This window comes from Oncorhynchus mykiss, chromosome 15 (genome assembly GCF_013265735.2).
Source record: "Oncorhynchus mykiss isolate Arlee chromosome 15, USDA_OmykA_1.1, whole genome shotgun sequence".
Lineage (NCBI taxonomy): Eukaryota > Metazoa > Chordata > Actinopteri > Salmoniformes > Salmonidae > Oncorhynchus > Oncorhynchus mykiss.
Window position 1 is genome coordinate 21,106,916 of NC_048579.1, and position 24,735 is coordinate 21,131,650.

Consider the following 24,735-nt stretch of genomic DNA (forward strand, 5'->3'; position numbering starts at 1 on the left):
AGATAAACTCTTATTAATCTATGACTCTAAATCTGGTAGCCTACTGCTGTTCTGCCTTGACCCTCATGTCTATTTTAGGCTTATATTTTAAAGTTCTATTGTTCCGCCATGACCATTATGCTATGATACAATATATTACTCATATACAGTACACCTGTATACATACAGTAGTGATACTAGTATACAATTTTCCAATTAACTTAGGTCTTTGGTGGAAAATGTTTGGGATCAAATGTTTGATTTACATTATGCATTCCAAAACTGGTACCAGAGAGAAGTGAAATACAGCCCTGGTGCCCTAAAGTTGTTGATGTATTAAATATCCTTTAATATTAGTGCTTTACACTGATATTAGATTATTACCACAATATGCACAGTTCCCTTTATCATGAACAGAATAACATGTAAAACTATCAAAATATGGTTGATATTGTAAAAAATACTGTAAAGTATGAAGATCTAAATGGTTGTTCTTTCTTAAGTTTGAGAAACATTTATCATGAGAATCCTGGCATACAACACAACATGGCAACAGTGAGAGGACAGCCACATGTACATCGGGAAGTTATGCTACATCTGCTTCTACATATGCATTGCTTGATGTTTGGGTTTTTTGGCTGGGTTTCTGTATAGCACTTTGTGACATCGGCTGATGTAAAAAGGGCTTTATAAATACATGTGACTGATAATTGAACCTAACAATTATAGATACACACATACCTGTATAGATTTAAGTATGGGGGATGCGTTGATGGCAGAGTTTGGGACTTCATTAACTCAAACCTTTTACTGTAATGTATGTAATATGTACATACTGTACGTATTCAATGCTCTGTTCCTGCCTTTACAGATTTAAGAATGGGGGACAGTTTGATGGCAGAGTTTGGCGTCGCAGCGCCCTATCTGCGTAAATCTGACAAGGAGCGTATGGAATGCCAGACAAGACCCTTTGACATAAAGAGAGAGTGCTATGTGCCTGACCCTGAGGTAGAATACGTCAAGGCCATAATCACCAGCAGAGATGGGGCTAAAGTCACCGCTGATACTGAGTTTGGAAAGGTAAATATTTTGGTGAACATTTCTGGAAAATCACAAAATAATACATTTTTCTACTACGATAACTCCATGATTGATGAACTATTAGTTATAAACTGAATTGAGTTATGTGCTTTTTAAAATTATTTTTTTTCTCAAAAGAGAAAATGAAAAAGCCGAATCATAACATGAGATCTTTAACTTTCATGCAAATCAGGCATTACATGTAAATGTATAATTTGCAAAAATTCAACACTGTGTGTAATCAATCTCAAGTTAGGATTTGTCTCTACACCTTAAAATGTAACAAAACAGTTGAACTTGCTATTCTTTCAGACTGTTACTGTGAAGGAGGATGATGTCCATCCCCAGAACCCGCCAAAGTTTGATAAAATTGAGGACATGGCGATGTTCACCTTCCTGCACGAGCCCGCTGTGCTGTTTAACCTCAAAGAGCGGTACGCAGCCTGGATGATCTACGTAAGTAATGACCTGTATGCTAATATCTCCATTAAATCAATCATTCATTCAAATGAATTGAACTAAATATACATCCCCTTGTCTTTGACAGACCTACTCAGGGCTGTTCTGTGTCACTGTCAACCCATACAAGTGGCTGCCAGTGTACGATCAGTCTGTTGTCAATGCATACAGAGGCAAGAAGAGGAGTGAAGCTCCACCTCACATCTTCTCCATTTCTGACAATGCCTACCAGTACATGTTGTCAGGTAAAATACAACTTTCATTTACATTAACATGAAAAATAACATTTGGGAAAATGACAAATTTACTGTCTGTTTTCTTTCAACAGACAGGGAAAATCAGTCTGTCCTTATCACGTAAGTACATCAACCCAATGCTGATTTGATTTGATGCTATTTAAAATTCAGATAAATCCTGAGACATTAACATATGTATTATTAAATTCCAGTGGAGAATCCGGTGCTGGAAAGACTGTTAACACCAAGAGAGTCATCCAGTACTTCGCCAGCATTGCTGCTGTTAGTGGAAAGAAAAGTGTATCAGAAGAAAAAAAGGTCAAATAGAATGCAAATGTGGAATACCGCTACTGCTAAATCATGTCCCACACAAAACATTTTTTATTTTATATTCATTTTTAATAATAATAATTGGGGATTGTTTTCAGTGTAGACTTAAATTACTAAAACCAGATATAAAGTATGGAGAAAAGATAATGGAGCATAATATTTTTCAATATGATCATCTTTGAGAACTAACAATCACTCAAATAAAAACTACAGTCAGGGAGAACCTAAAATTCCCAAATTGTCATGGCATGTGGCCCCCATCTATTGTCATGGCAAAATGTATAGAATTGCAGAATATTTACTTTGAAACTCTAAAACTGCATAATGTTCCACAACAGCAACATTCTTCATGGTTGAATGAGCATATGTTGATGAAAAAAAATGTTTTAGTTCATAAAGATCTTTATCGCAGCAGTTTAACACTGTGTGGTTGTTGGGTTGTAGGGGACCCTGGAGGATCAAATCATCCAGGCCAATCCTGCCCTGGAGGCTTTTGGTAATGCCAAGACCATCAGGAATGACAACTCCTCCCGATTCGTAAGTTTGGTCTTGTTTGTTTGTCAAATATCATTTCAATCTTATCATACATGGTCATCTTATCTGTTATTGTCTGTGTTTGAATGTTATTATAATCTGAATTTTATTAGGATATAATTAGTAGATGTCATGACGTCAGCTAAACTTCCTCAGGTTCATCAGCTAATCTTTTGGGACTGTATGTGTGCAACAGTATTTGTTTTCTTTTAAATACTTTCAGTGTTTGATTGAGTTTGCCTAGAGAACCAGATAGGTGGGATTTAAACTTGTAGGACTATTCCATCAGTTCCATTACACCATGCAAGCTCAATCATGTGCACTTAAGGTATTCAAAAAGAAAACAAATACTACTTGAACCCAGATGTAATGTGATTATTAATTTCTGCTTTGACAATAACTTACAGGGTAAATTCATCCGCATTCATTTTGGAGTCACTGGGAAGCTTTCGTCTGCTGACATTGAGACTTGTGAGTACAACACTCAATTTGCCCAGGCTTGAACAGATCTCTTTGACAGGAAACACATTAATACCAAAAGCACTTTTCCATACTGATCAGATCTTCTGGAGAAGTCACGTGTCACTTTCCAGCTCAAGGCTGAGAGAGACTATCACATCTTCTATCAGATCCTGTCCCAACAGAAACCAGAACTTCTGGGTGAGTATTGAAACATCAAACTGAATAGGGTTGAGGTCAATTCTGGATTAAACTGAACATTTCGAGATGAAATCCAATTAAATTCTTATGACGCAGCACAGCCAGCCCAGGCAGTGTGTTACCCCTTTTCTCCCCACTGCAAAACTCATAACAGAATGGGATTTTTAACATTTTCTTTGTCAACGAGAAAGGTACAATTATTTAAATGCTTTTTAAGCACAAAACACAAATATTCAATGCACACAAAACAATTTCCTGCTGAAGTTTTTCCAAACTTGATGATGCCAAATTTGTAGTCCTGGCTATTTATAATATTACTTGTTTTTAAAACAATGCCAATTTTCTAATTCACACCTATCCAAATACGGAGTATATTATGCTATGACCTATACCACAGCATGAACACACATTAAACTGAGCTGTTGAATTCTTTTCAGAGATGCTACTCATCACCAGCAATCCCTATGACTATGCCTTCATCTCCCAAGGAGAGATTGCTGTAACCTCCATTAATGATTCAGATGAGCTAATGGCTACTGATGTGAGTAATATATCTATATACTGTATATGCAATAATATTCCAACCCCTTCTCCAATGCAAAACAATTACATTTCATTTGGGACTAGGATGCCTTTGATGTGCTGGGCTTCTCCCAAGAGGAGAAGAATGGCATGTATAAGCTGGTTGGTGCAATCATGCACTACGGCAACATGAAGTTCAAGAATAAACAGCGGGAGGAGCAAGCAGAGGCAGATGGCACTGAGGGTGAGTGCTGAGGATTTAAAACCTCTCACTTCATTATGCAGTAGTATCTGAAAAATCTGAAAATCTAAAATCAGTTAGATTGCCTCTACCAATAATAAAACATTGCCTTTCTAGATCTTGACAAAGCTGCATATCTGATGTGTCTGAACTCTGCTGACCTGGTCAAGGGGCTGTGTAACCCAAGGGTCAAAGTAGGAAATGAGTGGGTCACCAAAGGTCAGAATGTCAACCAGGTGAGTCTCCCAAAAAATGAAATAATATTCAAAATAAATCTTGTCTATGTTCATACCTGTAATTCCAGATTGAGCATGCTTTTTAGTCCAGAATGAGGCCGTGTGGCGCAGCGGTCTAAGGCACTGCATCTCAGTGCTTGAGGCGTCACTACTGACACCCTGGTTCAAATCCAGGCTGTATCACAACCGGCCATGATTGGGAGTCCCATAGAGCGGCATACAATTGGCACAGCGTCTTCCCGGTGAAGACCATCATTGTAATAATGTGTTCTTAACTGACTGGCCTAGTTAAATAAAGGTTTTACCAAAAAAATCATATCTAATCTATGTCTAGGAAACTGTCCCTATGTGTTTATGTTTCGGTATTTTCTTTTCTCAATATTTTGTAGGTGTACTACTCTGTTGGTGCACTGGCAAAGAAAATTTACGAGAACATGTTCCTTTGGATGGTGATAAGAATCAACCTTACTCTGGACACTAAGAACGCTCGTCAGCACTACATTGGTGTACTGGACATTGCTGGCTTTGAGATCTTTGAGGTGAGTGTTTGATGTAAATTTGATAAAAAGGACACGAAACAATTTATCTATAACATTACAGCTGACAAAATAAAGTAACTGTGAACTTCTATTTCAGTTCAACACCTTTGAGCAGCTGTGCATCAACTTCACTAATGAGAAGCTGCAGCAGTTCTTCAACCACCACATGTTTGTGCTGGAGCAGGAAGAGTATAAGAAAGAGGGCATCGTCTGGGAGTTCATTGACTTTGGCATGGACTTGGCTGCCTGCATTGACCTCATTGAAAGGGTTGGTATCTTCAGTTGTGCAGTAGTTTATATGATGTATCCTAAGTAATCTTTGAGATTTCAAACATTACAAGGACGGTCTTCATAAATGTGCTTCAATGACAAATTATTCTGATATTTATTCACAATGCTTTGCTCTTAACATGAATTAATTTTCATTCATTCCTTCCACTAGCCCATGGGTATCATGTCCATCCTTGAAGAGGAGTGCATGTTCCCTAAAGCCAGTGATAATACATTCAAAGCTAAGCTGTATGATACGCATCTCGGCAAAAATGCCTGCTTCCAGAAGCCTAGGATTGTTAAGGGTAAACCAGAGGCCCATTTCTCCATGGTTCACTATGCTGGCATTGTTGACTACAACATTGGTAACTGGCTGGTGAAGAACAAGGACCCCCTGAATGAGACTGTGGTTGGACTGTTCCAGAAGTCAAGTCTTAAGTTCCTGGCCAACCTGTTTGCAAACTATGCTGGTGCAGAAGGAGGTACTATGTGTTTATATCAGCAAAGACTACAACACACTCAAATAAATAATCCACAGTATATGATAGTAGTAATAATAATATATTTAAATAGTTATTTCATTATCATACAGCACCTGAAGAAAAAGTGGCTGGAGGAAAAAAGAAGAAAGGCTCTTCCTTCCAGACTGTGTCTGCATTGCACAGGGTAAATCTGAGCTTAAATCAATATATTTCTAACTAACAAATGTATTATGTTTGCACTATTCTTGAGATGGATTGGCATGTTAGCATTAAATGCTATGGTGACTCGTGAGGTACTTGGAGACTCATTCACCGATGGAAAATTCTACATTTGTCATACTTACAGGAGAACTTGGGTAAACTCATGACCAACTTGAGGTCTACTCACCCCCACTTTGTGCGTTGCATCATCCCCAATGAGACCAAGACTCCTGGGGCCATGGAGAATCCTCTGGTCATGCACCAGCTGCGCTGTAACGGTGTGCTGGAAGGCATCAGGATCTGCAGAAAGGGCTTCCCCAACAGAATCCTGTATGCTGACTTCAAACAAAGGTAAAAATAATTATTAATTTCCTTTCCTAAATAAATTCAACTGTTTACCTATTCAGGTGTTCCATTTTTAAAGATAATTGCTTTCTGATTTAAATTCAGATACCGCATCCTCAATCCAAATGCTATCCCTGAGGGTCAGTTCATGGACAACATGAAGGCATCAGAAAAACTGTTGGGCTCTTTGGATATTGACCACACCCAGTACAGATTAGGACACACCAAGGTAAATTATCTAATGGTGCGTTCGTATCCATGTAGGAAGTGGGAATTTACCACATACGACTCAGAAATACGACTCAGAAATACGACCCACAAATGTCCACTTGAATGCCCATCCAACTGGGAAATGACCTCAAACAGCACTATCAGACAAAACATTATTTATAAAAATAAATCTATTCATATGTTGAAAACTATACTTTTTTTTAAACGAGCATGATAGCTTTACTTTTAGTTTATGGATTACGCAGCTTGTTGGCCATTAACCACTCGCTGTTTCTCATCGAGTTCAAATCACGTGAATGCATCCACCTGCTGGTATTTATGACTTCACAACTGGTAAATTCACACCTCCCACTTGGTAATGAAAGCAGCATAAATTGCAGGATGGAAAAGTAGCAGTAATTACGGGGTCTAAGCAGTATACTACCAATGCACCACCATCCAGCCAACAAGAACAATGCCTCTTAAAATAACTGCTAATATATAACTGTTCATGCTTACCTCATGTCATCTGTCTGTAGGGCAAATGGGTCAAGTCAAGAAATACACATTTATACTTGGTATAGGTCCAAAATGTAGTAGATTCAGATCTACAGAAAGCAATTAAAAGCATAGTGGCCAAACTGTTTGAGATGGACTTTCTATTTTTAAAGACCTTAAAATGTAGTAACTCTTGGTCAACATGCTGGGTCTGAAGTTATAAAAACTTATGCTGATAACAGGAAAAATGGTGGTCAACTTGTGCCATTTCCTTACAGAAGCAAGAAATCAATCTAAACATGCAAGCAATCTAAACATGACTGCAAGCAATCTAAACATGACTGCCAAGTTTTGTAAATCTGGTGTACACCACATTCAGATGATTTAGAAAAATACAATCCTACCAAATACAAGAAGATCTAAGCACCACATTATGGCCTTTGTGTATCTTCAGGTGTTCTTCAAGGCTGGTCTCCTGGGTCTACTTGAGGAGATGAGAGATGATCGTCTCGCTCTTATCATCACTGCATTCCAGGCCAGATCACGTGGTCTACTTGCTAGAATTGAGTTCCAGAAAATGGTTGACCGCAGGTAGAAATTATATTAGATTAAACTTTTGCAGAGGATATGTTAGGGGTGAGGAACAGTTGTATTAACCATATTTTATAAAAAATGTTGCAGGGATGCCTTGCTTGTGATCCAATGGAACATTCGTGCCTTCATGGGTGTCAAGAATTGGCCCTGGATGAAGCTGTACTTCAAGATCAAACCTCTACTGAAGTCAGCAGAGACTGAGAAGGAGATGGCCAACATGAAGGAAGAATTCCTGAAGCTTAAAGAGGCTTATGCTAAATCTGAAGCTCGTAGAAAGGAGCTGGAAGAGAAGATGGTCTCCCTTCTCCAAGAGAAGAATGACCTGCAGCTCGCTGTCCAAACTGTGAGTAACATTAACTGCACTACAGTTACTTTGCTGCAGTCACATATTGGGTCAAAATGGCCTTACTAGTTAGCTTTAAGCTAAGAGCTAACAAGATAAATGGAAAAACAGAGAGAAAGAGACATTCTTTTCTAAATTTATATGGACAATCAGTGGAGAATTTGTCAATCATTTGTAGTGTCCAAATATTTTGCCTCCAAACAAACTTCTGAGCATTGGAGAATTTGATATACTTCTTGACAGCAAGAAGACACTATTGTTGATGCTGAAGAGAGATGTGAGGGTCTGATCAAAAGCAAAATCCAGCTTGAGGCCAAAGCAAAAGAGCTGACAGAACGACTGGAGGATGAGGAGGAGATGAATTCAGAGCTAACTGCTAAGAAGAGGAAGCTGGAGGATGAGTGCTCAGAACTCAAGAAGGACATTGATGATCTGGAGCTCACTCTGGCTAAAGTGGAGAAGGAAAAGCATGCCACAGAGAACAAGGTAATGGTTTATCTTTATTCTTGTGATGTTAAAATTCCAATTAAGTGGTTTGGATAAAAGTGTAATGACACTGTTCTGTTTCCGAAGGTTAAAAACCTTACTGAGGAGATGGCAGCTCTGGACGAAATCATTGCCAAGCTGACCAAGGAGAAGAAGGCTCTGCAAGAGGCTCATCAACAAACGCTGGATGACCTGCAGAGTGAGGAGGACAAAGTCAACACGCTGACCAAGGCCAAAGCCAAACTGGAACAGCAAGTTGATGATGTGAGTATCAAATAGTAATTCACAAAAAGTACAACAAAATTAGTAATATCCTAAAAATACACTACAGTAAATTGCTGACCCCGAATGTTGTTTAATATATCCTTTATTAGCTTGAAGGGTCTCTGGAGCAAGAGAAGAAGGTGAGAATGGACCTTGAGAGAGCCAAGAGAAAGCTGGAGGGAGATTTAAAGTTGACCCAGGAGAGCCTAATGGACCTGGAGAATGACAAGCAGCAGCTGGAGGAGAGAATGAAGAAGTAAGATCCCACAAACCCGCAAAATATTATGAATAGTTATTTTACAGAAAGTGCTCAAATGTGTTATTTACTTATCAGGAAGGACTTTGAGATGAGCCAACTCAACAGCAAGATTGAGGATGAGCAGGCTTTGGGTGCCCAGCTTCAGAAGAAACTGAAGGAGCTGCAGGTATTTCAATGGCATTGCTGAAAAGGGAATCTTTCTGTTACATATGCTTATGTTCTCATCTTACCAGAACATTTGAAATCCTAACATTTCAGGCCCGCATTGAGGAATTAGAGGAAGAGCTGGAGGCTGAAAGAGCTGCCCGTGCCAAGGTGGAGAAACAGAGGGCAGACTTGTCCAGAGAGCTAGAAGAAATCAGTGAGAGGCTGGAGGAGGCTGGTGGAGCCACTGCTGCCCAGATTGAGATGAACAAGAAGAGGGAGGCTGAGTTCCAGAAGGTGCGCAGAGACCTTGAAGAGGCTACCCTGCAGCATGAGGCTACAGCTGCCACTCTGAGGAAGAAAAATGCTGACAGTGTAGCTGACCTGGGAGAACAGATTGACAACCTTCAGAGAGTGAAGCAGAAGCTGGAGAAAGAGAAGAGTGAGCTCAGGCTGGAGCTGGATGATGTGGTCTCCAACATGGAGCAGATGGTTAAGTCCAAAGTACGTGTTACCATTGATCAATCTATAAAATATATGCTTTTTGTCGCTGTTCTGTATTTCAAAAACAAATCTGTTTTAGACAAACTTCGAGAAAATGTGCCGCACTCTGGAGGACCAGATGAGTGAATACAGGACAAAAGCTGAGGAAGGACAGCGATCCATCAATGATTTTACCATGCAGAAAGCAAAGCTTCAAACTGAGAATGGTATATTAACAAAAAATCTGAACATTCACATGAACAGCCACAATAAATAACCTGATTAAGTAATATAATTTAAAATAATTTGAATTGCATGAAAACAGGTGAACTTGCTAGACAGTTGGAGGAGAAGGACTCTCTGGTCTCTCAACTGACCAGAGGTAAGCAGTCCAACGTTCAGCAGATTGAAGACCTAAAGAGACAATTGGAGGAGGAAGTCAAGGTATTTATACAAAGAATGCAGTGTCTCTTATCTAACTACATTCATCTTCAGGCATAATCACAGACTATTTTTTAAATGTCCTTACCAGGCCAAGAACGCACTTGCCCATGCAGTGCAGTCTGCTCGCCATGACTCAGATCTGTTGAGGGAGCAATATGAGGAGGAGCAGGAGGCCAAGTCTGAGCTGCAGCGTGGTATGTCCAAGGCTAATGCTGAGGTGGCTCAGTGGAGAACCAAGTATGAAACTGATGCCATCCAGAAGACTGAGGAGCTTGAGGACGCAAAGTAAGGATGTTTTATTACTTCCTCTTACTTTTCAGGCTATTGAACCTTGGCTGAAAGAGCGATACACAAATGTACATGATGAAGAATACACTGATTACCTGTTACACAACCATTATATATTAGACAGCTGTTTAGAAATGTGTGTCTCATCTATGTCAATCTAGGAAGAAGCTGGCTCAGCGTCTGCAGGATGCAGAGGAAGCTGTGGAAGCTGTAAATGCTAAATGTTCATCCCTAGAGAAGACTAAACACAGACTCCAGAATGAGATTGAAGATCTCATGGTGGATGTGGAGAGATCTAATGCAGCTGCTGCCTCTCTGGACAAGAAGCAAAGGAACTTTGACAAGGTAAGAAAAACACGTACGGAATACACAAGTCCTATTAGCCTTCATTATAGTACATGAGGGTCGGCAGTTAGCCTGGTGCAGTGGTTTTCAAATGGTACATTTTTGGAACACTCACTTATAAACGTGTCCTTTGGAATGCACATGGAATTTTGACTTGGTGGTGCTTCCAGAAAGTATTCATACCACTTGATGTATTCCACATTTAGTTGTGTTACAGCCTGAATTCAAAAGGAATGAATAAAAAATATTTAAAAAATCACCCATCTACACACAATACCCCATAATAACAAAGTGAAAATGTCAAATCAAATCACATTTCATTGGTCACATACACATATTTAGCAGATGTTATTGCAGGTATAGCGACATCCTCGTGTTCCTAGCTCCAATAGTGCAGAAGTATCTAACAATTCACAATAATACATACAAATCTAAAAGTAAAATTATGGAATTAATAAATATATAAATATTAGGACGAGCATTGTAGGAGTGGCATTGACTAAAATACAGTAGAATAGTATACAGTATATACATATGAAATGAGTAAAGCAGTATGTACACAATATTAAAGTGACTAGTGTTCCATCATTAAAGTGACCAGTGATTCCATGTGTATGTACAGTATATACTTTAGGGCAGCAGCCTCTAAGGTGCAGGGTTGAGTAACCAGGTGGTAGCCGGTTAGTGATGGCTATTTAATAATCTGATGGCCTTGAGACAGAAGCAGTTTTTCAGTCTCTCTGTCCCAGCTATGATGCACCTGTACTGACCTCGCCTTCTGGATGATAGCGGGGTGAACAGGCCGTGGCTCGGGTGGTTGATATCCTGGATTATCTGTTTGGCCTTCCTATGACATTGGGTGTTGTAGGTGTCCTGGTCAGGTAGTGTGCCCCAGGTGATGCGCTGGGCAGACCGCACCACCTTCTGGAAAGCCCTGCGAGAGGTGCAGTTGCCGTACCAGGCAGTGAAACAGACTGACAGGATGCTCTCAATTGTGCATCTGTAACAAAAATTGAGATTCTTAGTGGCCAAGACAAATTTATTCAGCCTCATAAGGTTGAAGAGGTGTTGTTGTGCCTTCTTCACCCCACTGTCTAATAACAAAGTGAAAACATGTTTCCAGAAATCTTTGCAAATGTATTGAAAATGAAATACAGAAATATCTCCTTTAAATAAGTATTTAGACCCTTGAGTCAATACCTTGCGGAAGTACCTTTGGCAGGGATTACAGCTGTGAGTCTTTCTGGGTAAGTCTAAGAGCTTTCCACACCTGGATTATGCAACATTTGCCCATTAGTGTTTTAAAATTCTTTAAGCGCTGTCAATTCGTTGTTGATCATTGTGGTCTTGCTATAGATTTTCAAGTTGATTTAAGTAAAAACTGTAACTCGGCCACTCTGGAACATTCACTGTCTTCTTGGTAAGCAACTCCACTGTAGATTTGGCTTTGTGTTTTATTGGCCTGCTGAAAGGTGAATTCATCTTCCTCTAGGATTTTGTCTGTGCTTCGTTCCAATCCGTTTCATTTTTATCCCCCCAAAACCCCCCAGTCCTTAATGATTACAACCATATCCATAACATGATGCAGCCAGCACTTTGCTTGAAAATATGGAGAGTGGTACTCAGTAATGTGTTCTATTGGATTTGCCCCAAACATAACACTTCAGGAAAAAAAGTTAATTGCTTTGCCACATTTATTACAGTATTACTTTACTGCCTTGTTGCAAACAGGATGCATGTTTTGGAGTGTTTCATTCTGTACAGGCTTCCTTCTTTTCACTCTGCCAAATAAGTTAGTATTGTGGAGTAAGTACAATGTTGTTGATCCATTGTCAGTTTTCTTCTATCACAGCCGTTAAACTCTAACTGTTTTAAAGTCACCTTTGGCCTCATGGTGAAATCCCTTAGCGGTTTCCTTCCTCTCAGGCAACTGCGTTAGGAAGGATGTCTGTATCTTTGTAGTGACTGGGTGTATTGATACACGTGAATAACTTCACCATGCTCAAAGAGATATTTAATGTCTGCTTTTTGTATTTGTAACCATCTACCAATGGGTGCCCTTCTTTGTGAGGCATTGGAAAACTTCCCTAGTCTTTGTGGTTGAATCGGTTTGAAATTGACTGCTGCACTGAAGGACCTTGCACTCAGGGACCTTACATATAATTGTATGTGTGGGGTAAAAAGATGAGGTAGTGATAAAAAAATCCTGTTAAACACTATTGTTGCACACAGGGTGATTCCATGCAACTTATTATGTGACTTGTTATGCACATTTTTATTCCTGAACTTATTTAGGCTTGCCATAACAAAGGGTTGAATACTTATTGACCCAAGACAGCTTTTAATTTGTAATGAATTTGTACAAATATTGTGAAACATAATTCCACTTTGACAGTACGGGGTATTGTGTTTAGGCCAATTACAAAAAAAAAATTGCAATTGAATCCATTTGAAGTCATTTGTATAATTTTACTTTGCCTTGTGAGAACCCATTAGCACAGGCAAGTCTGATTATGCTTAGCTGTGTATCATAGCCTCTGCCATAGAAACAGGCAGAGTATACGTAGTTTTGTAACCGTGGTTGCACCTTTACAATGCAGAAAAACCGTTCAACTCTCACCCAAACCAATTTGAATCAAAATACCTAATTTACAGAGAGAAACCAAATATTTATAGCATGGATTCGCTTGAAGCTCGTAAAGGGGAACATGCAAATTAATCATAATGAATAAGGGACTATGAAAATATATTAAATAAATACTATTTCATCTATAAAAACCTTTGTCACAGAAAATAGATGATTAGTAGTATGGATCAGATGAGATGGAGGTCATTAATAGGGACATTTTTGTTGTGCTGCAGATTTTATGTACTGCATATTTATATTTTTACCCCCTTTTTCTCACCAATTTTATGTTATCCAATTGCGATCTTGTCTCGTGGCTGCAACTCCCCAATGGGCTCAGGAGAGGCGACGGTAGAGTCATGCATCCTCTGAAACATAACCCGCCAAACAACGCTTCTTAACACCTGCTCTCTTAACCTGGAAGCCAGGGCCATCAAAGCCACTTCCTCCTCTCGTCAATGGTACGTCTTCAACAGGTTTATGTGATAGAGTTGGACCTTCTTCCTCCTGTCAGGTTGCTTGATGAGGTAATTGACCGGTGAGACCCTTTTCATTACCTTGTAGGGCCCCCTCCACTGCGCCAGCAAATTATGTTCGGCCGTGGGCATGAGCATCATCACTTTCTCTCCCACGGTGAACTCACGGGGGGTCGCGGACTTATCATAGGCCCGGCCTTGGGTCCTTTGTGCCTTCTCCATATGCTCCTTGACTATGGGCCACACTGCTGACAGGCGGTCTCTCATCAGGGTAATATGTTCTATTGTGAATCGAAAGGGGCATGGTTGGGTCTCCTAGGTCTCCTTGGCTAAGTCGAGGATCCCTCGACAGGGTCTGCCATAGAGCAATTCAAACGGAGAGAATCCAGTGGATGCCTGGGGTACTTCTCGCAGGGGCAAACATTAAGTGTGGGAGAAGCATGTCCCAGTTTTTCCCATCTCGGGACACCACTCTTCTCAACATGCTATTAATCGATTTGTTCAAGCGTTCACACAACCCGTCTGTTTGAGGGTGGAATATGCTTGTACATATCTGTTGAACCTGATATAACTGACACAAGTCCTTCATCAACCGAGACATAAACAGGGTTCCCTGATCGGTTAAGATTGTCTTGGGGAGGCCCACGCGAGAGAACATCATGAATAACTCCTTGGCAATTCCCTTTGACGACATGTTACGCAGGGGTATGGCCTCCGGGAACTTGGTAGCGTAATCTATAACCACTAGGATGTACTCGTGTCCTCTCCCGGATTTTGGGAGGGGTCCTACGAGGTCCATAGCTATGCGTTCAAAGGGGGAGAGGAATCAAAGGGTTACGTAGGTGTGGCCATGGAGGCTGTACGTTGACATTGATCACACGTCCTACAATACCTGGCCACATCCCGGGTGACCCGGGACCAATAGAATCTCTGCATGATTCTGTCAATAGTCTTGTCTCGTGCCAGGTGTCCTCCTAGGACGTGGGAATGGGCTAACTGTTGAACTGTATCCCTGTATGGTCTAGGCACCATTAGTAATTCCTGCTTTTCCCCCCTTCATCGTACAACCCAGTATAAGAGACCCCGCCTGATTGCATAGTAAGGAAAAGGGGGCTCACCTGATCCGTCAACGTTCCTCCCGTCGATCACCTTCACCTTCCTCATGGCCTCCCTTAGGTCTGGGTTTCTATGCTGCGAGGTGCCGAACTGTCCCTTTAATTCCTGGGGCAGGTCAACCTCGGTAGAGGGATGTGGAGGTTGTTCCCCATCCCCATCAGGGGTGACCGAGGAGAATCCCTTCCAGGATCCCTCCTCGGATGGAGCTTCAAATATATCCCTTAGTGCCTGGTTGCTCCTTCCTTCCTGCGTTGTGTATAACCCTCACACAGGTGTCTTCATCGGTGGTTTCCTGGAATATCTGTCGTAAACGTTGGGTCGCTATTTCTTCCTCTGCTGCAGAGGACAAGGACGCGGCTATGTCTCCTTCTAGGACTACTACCTCGGGCTTGGATTTTCTCTTCTTTCCTGTCCCCCTTCTTCCCGTGCATAACGTAATCTGCCGAAGCTCCTTATATAGGGGACAGTCTCTCCCGATCAATAATGGCACCTTCAGCTGGGGCACTTTCCCTGCCCTGACTGTACACCTTCCTTTTGGAGTGAGAATAGGCAGATTCACAGTGGGGTAATAGTGGGTGTCTCCATGGATACAGGATACGGCTACTTTGTCTGGTAGCAGTGTTGCGGAGGTCACCATCCGCTCCTCTACTAACGTAACCATACTTCCCGAGTCGAGAATGGCTACCACATCTTGTCCTTCGACTCGAACCGGAATCTCTGGGGCTATTTCTGCTAACTAACAGTGTTGATCCTGCCCCCTCAAAACAGGATGTGTGGGGGTAGGCAGTGATGACTGCGTGACCATGGGCTCGTCCTTGCTAGGACATTGTGGGGCATAATGGTCGGGAGACTGACATTTATAACACCGACCCTGCTGTGTGGTGGCTGACTTCTCCCACCTCCGGAGGGGGTTTGGACGTTTCGGTGGCGGACGCGCCGGGGTGAGTCGTGGTACGGGATTGGAAGAATCCTTCCATTCCTCCTTGTCACTTTTTAACAACTCCCCTGTAGACCGATATGTTTCCACCGCCTGGGCTATGTCGTCGGCTGACAACGGGTTGGCTTGCCCCACAAAGTCACTGGGTAATTCCCTCAATATCTTGTCCACTACGAGGGTCTCTATCACATGTCCTACTCCCTTTCCAGGTTCTAGCCACTGTTTCATCAGTCGTATTAATGTGAAGATCTGGGCACGGACGGGTTGATCAGCTGTATAGGTCCATTGATGGAACTTTAAGGCCCTACCTCTGGCAGTCAACTGGTACCGGGACAGGATCTCGGTTTTTAGTCACCCATAGTCTGCAGCTTCGCGGGAATCCAGGTCAAAATTGGCTTCCTGAGCCACCCCGGTCAAAAGAGGGGCTAATGCGCTCGCCCATTCTGTGGGCGGCCACTCTTCTAAGGTGGCCGTCCTTTCGAAGGTCATGAGGAAGGCCTCAATATCATCCTCCTTGGAGAGACGAGGTAAGATGGCGTGAGCAGCCGCTCTTAGCTTAATTCTTGTAACTACCCATCCCGGATCCGGGAGCGTTGTCATCAACTACAGTAATTAGCATAACGCAACGGACAAAAAACGGACAAAATAATTTTTCTAGAAAATATTCATATTCATGAAATATAGTGAAACACAGCTTAGCCTTTTGTTAATCACCCTGTCATCTCAGATTTTGAAATTATGCTTTACAGCTAAAGCAAGACAAGCATTTGTGTAAGTTTATCGATAGCCTAGCATAGCATTATGCCTAGCTAGCAGCAGGCAACCTGGTCACGAAAATCCGAAAAGCAATCAAATGAAATTGTTTGGGCTATGTCGTCGGCTGACAACCTTCCAGAGATAGTTTTTCCACCCTCTCTGCTGGTTCCATACTCTCTCTTATAGGGGAAGGAGAATATGCCATTAGTGCCATCAGCTGTGCTTAATTGCCTCTGGTTACCTTGTCTCCCATGCCTTGTTGGGCTACTATCCGTGAGCCGAGCCTGCCCTCTCGTGGTCCCTCCACATATATTTTATCTTAATCATACACTGTATTCAAACCACTTAAAACACCTGTATGACTTTCAGGTCCTAGCTGAGTGGAAGCAGAAGTTTGAGGAGTCTCAGACTGAGCTGGAGAGCTCCCAGAAAGAGGCCAGATCTCTCAGCACTGAGCTCTTCAAACTCAAGAACTCTTATGAGGAGTCTCTGGATCATCTTGAGACCATGAAGAGGGAGAACAAGAACCTCCAAGGTCAGAGCATAAGAATTAATAGCCTATAAAACTTAGTCAATAAAATATCGATATGTTATAGAGAAAAGATTCTGATGTACAACAAAATTTTTCCAGAGGAAATTTCTGACCTGACTGAGCAGCTTGGTGAAGGAGGAAAGAGCATCCATGAACTGGAGAAGATCCGTAAACAGCTGGAACAGGAGAAGTCTGAGATACAGTCTGCTCTAGAGGAAGCTGAGGTGAGAATAAAAAACATTTACAGACAGTGAAAGTGCCAAAATTTAATTAAGATTTTACAAACAATGGGTGGCTGTGTTCTCATAGGCCTCCCTAGAGCATGAGGAAGGGAAGATCCTGAGAGCTCAGCTGGAGTTCAATCAGGTGAAAGCTGACATTGAACGGAAGCTGGTGGAGAAGGATGAGGAAATGGAGATGAATAAGAGGAACCAGCAGAGAGTTGTGGATACCCTGCAAAGCTCCCTGGAGTCAGAGACTCGCAGCAGGAATGAAGCTCTCAGGCTGAAGAAGAAGATGGAGGGAGATCTCAATGAGATGGAGATCCAGCTCAGCCAGGCCAACAGGCAGGCATCCGAGGCCCAGAAGCAACTTAAGGGTCTCCATTCCCATTTGAAGGTATTACTTCCACACCACTGAATTAAAAACATTGCTTGTGCATTCAGAAAAAGAAAAACCACACTGTGAAACAATACAAATAAATATAGTCAAATCATTGATTCTTTCTACAGGATTCTCAACTGCAGCTGGATGATGCTCTTCGTAGCAATGATGACCTGAAGGAGAACATTGCCATTGTGGAGAGACGGAACAACCTGATGCAGGCTGAACTGGATGAGCTAAGAGCCCTGGTGGAGCAGACTGAGAGAGGCCGCAAACTGGCTGAGCAGGAACTGCTGGATGTTAGTGAGAGAGTTCAGCTGCTCCACTCACAGGTATGTCGGTAATACATAACAATTTGTGTTCTCCTTAAAGATGGAATCCTTAATGGGGAAACTGACACACCTGTTTGCGATATTACAACAACAAAGTAGTTACTGCAAACAACAAACACTGTTTTTCCCTTTGGACATCTTTGCAAGCACGATAATACAGCAGAAAATGTACTGTACCATGTTGTGCAACGCTCCTCACCTCTGCTTTGTCAACAAAACCACACAATAACAGTGGTGTTTGGACGGACAGTGCCACTGTTTCCCCTACTACGGATTCCATCTTTAAATGTCTGCTATTTGAGGTACGTATAGGTAATATAAACATCATTTGTCATGTATAAATGTGTGTAGAACACCAGCCTACTGAGCCAGAAGAAGAAGTTAGAGGGCGACACATCCCAGCTTCAGAATGAAGTGGAGGAGGCTGTGCAGGAGTGTAGAAATGCAGAGGAAAAGGCCAAGAAGGCCATTACTGATGCTGCCATGATGGCAGAAGAGCTGAAGAAGGAGCAGGACACTAGTGCTCACCTGGAGCGCATGAAAAAGAACATGGAGCAGACCATCAAGGACCTGCAGCACCGCCTGGATGAAGCTGAACAAATCGCCATGAAGGGTGGCAAGAAGCAGATCCAGAAGCTGGAGGCCAGAGTAAGTGTCTAAGCGTCATTCTCTTCTATTAATTCAATGTCACAATTCATATTTATAGTGATATTTGTAGTTATAAAATTAAAAGTAGTGGTTACTATCAAAATAAATGTAAATGTTGTGTTAACATCGATCATATCTTTCTAGGTGAGAGAGCTAGAGACTGAAGTGGAACTGGAGCAAAGGAGGAGCAGTGATTCTGTGAAAGGAGTCCGTAAATATGAGAGACGCATCAAGGAGCTCACATACCAGGTACATTATATACTTTAATTTGACAATGCACAATTACATTAACATGCTCAGAATGAAATGTAAAATATATCTACTGCATTATTATTTTTTATCTTCTTTTCGTGTGCAGACTGAGGAAGACCGTAAGAATTTGAGCCGCCTGCAGGACCTGGTGGACAAACTGCAGCTGAAGGTCAAATCCTACAAGAGAACTTCAGAAGAGGCTGTAAGTAACCTTCTATCATCCAACTGATGCATCTGTTTTTCATTCAACTGATGCATAATTTCCTAATTGTTTTGTTTGCTAGAAACTTAAATCATATTTAACATTTTTTTATAGGAGGAACAAGCCAATTCCAATTTGGGCAAGTTCCGTAAGATTCAGCATGAACTGGATGAGGCAGAAGAGAGGGCTGATATTGCTGAGTCTCAGGTCAATAAGATGAGAGCCAAGAGTCGTGATGCCGGCTCCAAGGTCAGTAAAGTTACTTTATCAAGAATCCTAAAGGATAATTTGCAGACTTCCCTTGTTCTGTCATGTCCTTGCAGAAGTATTCATACCCCTTGGATTTCTTCACAGTTTATTGTGTTACAAAGTGGAAGTAAAATAAATTGAACTGTAATTTTCTGTCAACAATCTAAACAAAATACACATACAATCTACACATGCTCTGTAATGTCAAAGATGAATAGAAATGTAAGTGTTCAGCTCCCTGAGTCAATAAATATTTGGTAGCGATTACAGCTGTCAGTCTTCTTGCGTACGTCTTTAAGAGCTTTACACACCTGGGTTGTGCAATATTAGCCCATTATTCTGTTATTCTGCTCATAATTATTCAAGTTCTGTCAAGATGTTGAGGATCAAGGCTAGACAGCTATTTTAAAGTCTTGCCATACATGTTCAAGTCTATTTAAGTCAAAAAAACGTAACTTGGCCACTCAGGAAAACTCTTTGTCTTCTTTGTAAGCAACTCCAGGTTTGATTTAGCCTTGTGTTGTAGGTTATCGTCCTGCTGAAAGATGAATTCCTCTCCCAGTGTCTGTTGTAAAGCAGACTGAAGCAGGTTTACCTCTAGGATTTTGCCTGTGCTTAGCTCAACCCCTTATTCTTTATATCTTGAAAAATGACCCACTATTTGCAGATGTCAAGAATACTCATACCATAATGCAGCCACCACAATGCTTGAAAATAAAAAAGGAGGCACTTACTCCGTGATGTGTTGTATTTGCCCCAATCATAAGGCTTTACATATATTCATTTGCTGTGTTTTTTTGTAGAATTAATTTGATTCTGTATATTTGTATTTTTCTTTTAAGTCATTATAGTGGATTCACTAAAATGTTGTTGATCCATCCTCAGTTTTCTTTAAACACAGATGGCCAAATGGGGACACCCCTGAGCAGTTTCATTCCTGTCCTGCAGCTCAGTTCAGACGGACGACTGCATCTTTGATGTGTATGGGTGGTTTAATACATCATCCATGGCAAAAAAATATTAACTTGACCATGCTTAAAGAGATATTCAATGTCTGATTTGTTATTGTTACCCATCTACCAATCACTGCCCTTCTTTATGAGGCTTTCTAAAAGCTCCATGGTCTTTGTAGTTAAATCTGTGCTTGAAATTCAATACTTGACTTAGGGACCTTACAGATGTATGGGGGATAGAGGAAGGATTAGTCATAAAAAAAACGTCCATGTGATTTGTTAAGACAAATTTTACTCCTGAATTTATTTAGGCATGCCTAAACAAAGGGGCTGAATATTTATGCAACGACTATAATTTAGCTATCCAATTAGTATTCATCTTTTAAAAAAGTTTTTTTCTTCACTTTGACATCAGAGCATTTTGAGTAGATTGTTGACAAAAATATAATTTAATCCCACTGTGACACAATAAAATGTGAAGAAATCGAAGGGGTATGAATAATTTTGGAAGACACTGTAGATGAAAAAGCATCAACTTTGAAAACCGTTAAGGCATATTTAATCAACTTATTATCATTATATACAGTTGAAGTCAGAGGTTTACATAAACCTTAGCCAAATACATTTAAACTCCGTTTTTCACAATTCCTGACATTTAATCCTAGTAACCAGTCCCTGTCTTAGGTCAGTTAGGATCACCACTTGATTTTAAGAACTTGAAATGTCAGAATAATAGTAGAGAGAATGATTTATTTCAGCGTGTATTTCTTTCATTACATTCCCAGTGGGTCAGACATTTACATACACTCAATTAGTATTTGGTAGCATTGCCTTTACAATGTTTAACTTGGGTCAAATGTTTCAGGTAGTCTTCCACAAGCTTCCCACAATAAGTTGGGTGAATTTTGGCCCATTCCTTCTGACAGCGCTGGAGTAACCGAGTCAGATTTGTAGGCCTCCTTGCTCACACACAATTTTTCAGTTCTGCCCACAAATGTTCTATAGGATTGAGGTCAGGGCTTTGTGATGGCCACTCCAATACCTTGACTTTGTTGTTCTTAAGCCATTTTGCCACAACTTTGGAAGTATGCTTGGGTTCATTGTCCATTTGGAAGACCCATTTGCGACCAAGCTTTAACTTTCTAACTGATATCTTGAGATGTTGCGTCAATATATCCACATAATTTTCATCCCTCATGATGGCATCTATTTTGTGAAGTCAACCAGTCCTGCACCTCCTGCAGTAAAGCACCCCCGCAACATGATGCTGCCACCCCGTGCTTCACGGTTGGGTTGGTGTTCTTTGGCTTGCAAGCCTCCCCTTTTTCCTCCAAACATTACAATGGTCATTACGGTCAAACAGTTCTATTTTTTGTTTCATCAGACCAGAGGACATTTCTCTAAAAAGTACGATCTTTGTCCCCATGTGCAGTTGCAAACCGGAGTCTGGCTTTTCTATGGTGGTTTTGGAGCAGTGGCTTCTTCGTGGCTGAGCGGCCTTTCAGGTTATGTCGATATAGGACTCATTTTACTGTGGATAAAGATACTTTTAAACCTGTTTCTCCCATCATCTTCACAAGGTCCTTTGCTGTTGTTCTGGGATTGATTTGCACTTTTCGCAACAAAGTACATTCCTCTCTAGGAGACAGAACACATCTCCTTCCTGAGCAGTATGACGGCTGTGTGTTCCCATGGTGTTTATACTTGCGTACTATTGTTTGTACAGATGAACGTGGTGCCTTTTTCTGAGGTCTTGGCTGATTTCTTTTGATTTTCCCATAATGTCAAGCAAAGAGGCACTGAGTTTGAAGGTAGGCCTTGAATTACATCCACAGGTACACCTCCAATTGACAAATTATGTCAATTAGCCTATCAGAAGCTACTGAAGCCATGACATCATTTTCTGGAATTTTTCAAGCTGTTTAAAGGCACAGTCAACTTAGTGTATGTAAACTTCTGACCCACTGGAATTGTGATGCAGTGAATTATAAGTGAAATAATCTGTCTGTAAACAATTGTTGGAAAAATGACTTGTGTCGTGCACAAAGTAGCTGTCCTAACTGACTTGCCAACACTATAGTTTGTTAACAAGAAATTTGTGGAGTGATTGAAAAGCACGTTTTAATGACTCCAACCTAAGCGTATGTAAACTTCCGACTTTAACTGAAAATACAGTGATAGAGTGGGGATTGGAACCAGGTGTATGTAATGATGATGAGACAAGTCCGGGGTTGATGAGTGAAGGGCGTTTTCAAGCAGTAGGTTCGGCAGCAGCTAGAAGGGCGGCGATGCCAAACGCCTGAGCTGGACAGGTGGCGGAGCCAAAGCTAAGGCTGGTGTAACACCATTCAACCAGTTTTGAAAAAACAGAAAATTTTTCTCCACAAGAAATTTGTGGAGTGGTTGAAAAATGAGTTTTAATGACTCCAACCGAAGTGTAGGTAAACTTCCGACTTCAACTGTATATATATATATATATATTCATTTGCTGCCATCTATTGTGTTCTGAAACTATACAGGACAAGATCAAGGGACATTTTGATTGAAAGCCAATAATCAGAATGGCGTCATGGATTTATTTTCAATTAACATGTTGGCTAAATCATTGTATTTAAAATATAGACAAATTATATCAATAATACCTCAGGCGAGGACCAACATAGCTGATAATGATTTTTGATTGGAGTTCCCTTTTTTAAATTGCATTGTTGGTTAGGGGCTCGTAAGTAAGCATTTCACTGTCAGGTCTACCTGTTGTATTCGGCGCATGTGTCTAATACAATTTGGCTTGGTTTGATAATTCCCTCGACGCCGTTGCTTTGAGGATATACCGGGGTTAGAATTGGGGCTAAATCTAGAACCGTTTCTGATTGCTCATTGAATCTGTGCGGCAAACAGCTTTAACATTTGTAACTCATTTCTGTAATACTGTAGTTGAAGAGAAAAATATGACTGTTTATTGAATGCTTTAATTGGACGTTGTTGCGACAAACATTTTGTAAAAGCTTAGTGTTGGCTATTACACAGTAAAGAGAATCAGATACGTTTACTATCTGTATGGGACAGCATGATGTTCATAGTGTACCATAATTCACATACCTGTTGAAGTTTCCCATCATATATTTTAAGGACACAGTAAATGGCAGTATACATTTTTTTCCTTTACACAGTAGAATTAAAATGTTCTCATAATCCACCCATCTTCTCTGTCACAGAAAGGAAAGGATGAGGAGTGAGGCCAAGAGTTGTGATGCTGGCTCCCAGGTCAGTTCTTTCAATCAGATTCATTATATTGGTTATAATTTGTAAATTTCCTCATGTATTACAACAGCCTCTACCTCAATAGCTCTGTAAGTATTTGATGTCCAACAGCCATACTATTATTCATTACATATTCTTTATATATTGTATAGGACAGGATCAAATATGAATTGGAATATTGTTCACAAACATTATTTCAAAAGCATATCTTGGTTTCAGTGGTCACTTTCTGTGCTATGGCAAGCAAAAATGTTTTAATAAATTATTTATTGGAACAGTTAATGGAAATATTTATATGAAGAACAGTACTTAATAAGACATTTTTCAGAAAATACAGAAGGACATTTTCTCAACCTTTATTTATCTTCTTTGTCACAGAAAGGACATGATGAAGAGTGAAGCTCTCGGATGGACCTTTCTGAAAACCTATTGATTGTAGTGTTGTAGTCTTTCTTTATTCTCCATGCAACATGAGAAGAATAAAGTCAATTTAAATAGCCCACTCTGTGTATTGCTTGTAACATGTTACCTGTATGCCAAAGGTTTTCCATGTCTGGTATAGACATCAGGGTTGTTGTTGATTCCATTACAAACAGGGATTCCATAACGAAACTGACATTTAATGTTCCATAAACTAAATTGGTTATTTATCTCAAATTGACTAATAATCACCTGGCCCAGTGATATGGGTCAGGACAGAAATGGACTTGTCCACTAATCATATCAAATTGTTAATCTGTCATACATACTGAAAGGGATCTTTCATCATTTCAATGCTGTGAGTATTAGCTTGCTCTAGGCCTAGGGGCATAATTGGCAGTTAATGTCATCATGGTCAGGATATATACTAAATAAATAGTATTTTTACATGACTAGAAATACTACATTTTTAATGACAGTTTGATGTGATTCTGAGCAGTGGACAAAACAACACAGATAACAATCATGAATGAAACATTTTCCCGGACATCTTGATGTAGTAATGAAAAATATATTCAGCTAGTTGTAATTTGGTTGATCTGTCTTTACCTTAACCAGACTGCAAATAGACAATTATTGGCCAATACAATGTCCAATGGCAATGATGTCAAAAACAAGGAGAACGGTTTAACATACATAGAGGCCTATACCCAATAAAAGTGGGTACCTGAACTGTATGCAGTTACTAAAAGAATACTTATGCAGGTTCAATCCAAAGTTATGGAGACATGGAGACAAATATCAGATAAGATACTTTGAAATGAGCTGTTGTGCAAGAGGGAAGAAAGCAAAAGGAATAAGCAAGAGATGAGAAGTAAAATGTAAAATCAAATTGAGGAA

The 24,735-nt window shown here is 40.6% G+C and overlaps 1 protein-coding gene across 1 annotated transcript; it reads left to right on the plus strand.

Annotated features, from left to right (window-relative positions):
• The first annotated feature begins 858 nt into the window (after positions 1-858).
• LOC110489785 (myosin-7) lies at positions 859-23,390 on the plus strand. The gene is made up of 37 exons (XM_021562693.2): positions 859-1,059; positions 1,372-1,515; positions 1,607-1,763; positions 1,847-1,874; positions 1,967-2,072; positions 2,529-2,621; positions 3,026-3,089; positions 3,180-3,278; positions 3,716-3,819; positions 3,906-4,044; positions 4,159-4,277; positions 4,667-4,816; positions 4,914-5,084; positions 5,259-5,568; positions 5,679-5,752; positions 5,915-6,120; positions 6,220-6,343; positions 7,277-7,413; positions 7,504-7,759; positions 8,003-8,245; positions 8,333-8,509; positions 8,620-8,765; positions 8,844-8,934; positions 9,027-9,416; positions 9,496-9,622; positions 9,721-9,839; positions 9,928-10,124; positions 10,289-10,472; positions 16,753-16,918; positions 17,015-17,139; positions 17,225-17,533; positions 17,647-17,850; positions 18,202-18,498; positions 18,643-18,747; positions 18,857-18,952; positions 19,067-19,201; positions 23,370-23,390. Exons 1-37 carry the CDS (start codon positions 859-861, stop codon positions 23,388-23,390), a joined length of 5,814 nt encoding a protein of 1,937 aa, XP_021418368.1.
• Positions 23,391-24,735: the final 1,345 nt, after the last annotated feature.

Bases quoted from the DNA above. Each gene is read 5' to 3' on its own strand.
- LOC110489785 (XM_021562693.2), top strand. From the start codon at position 859: ATGGGGGACAGTTTGATGGCAGAGTTTGGCGTCGCAGCGCCCTATCTG. The intron at 6,121-6,219 runs GTAAAAATAATT...ATTTAAATTCAG, and splicing joins TATGCTGACTTCAAACAAAG to ATACCGCATCCTCAATCCAA. The intron at 16,919-17,014 runs GTCAGAGCATAA...AAATTTTTCCAG, and splicing joins GGAGAACAAGAACCTCCAAG to AGGAAATTTCTGACCTGACT.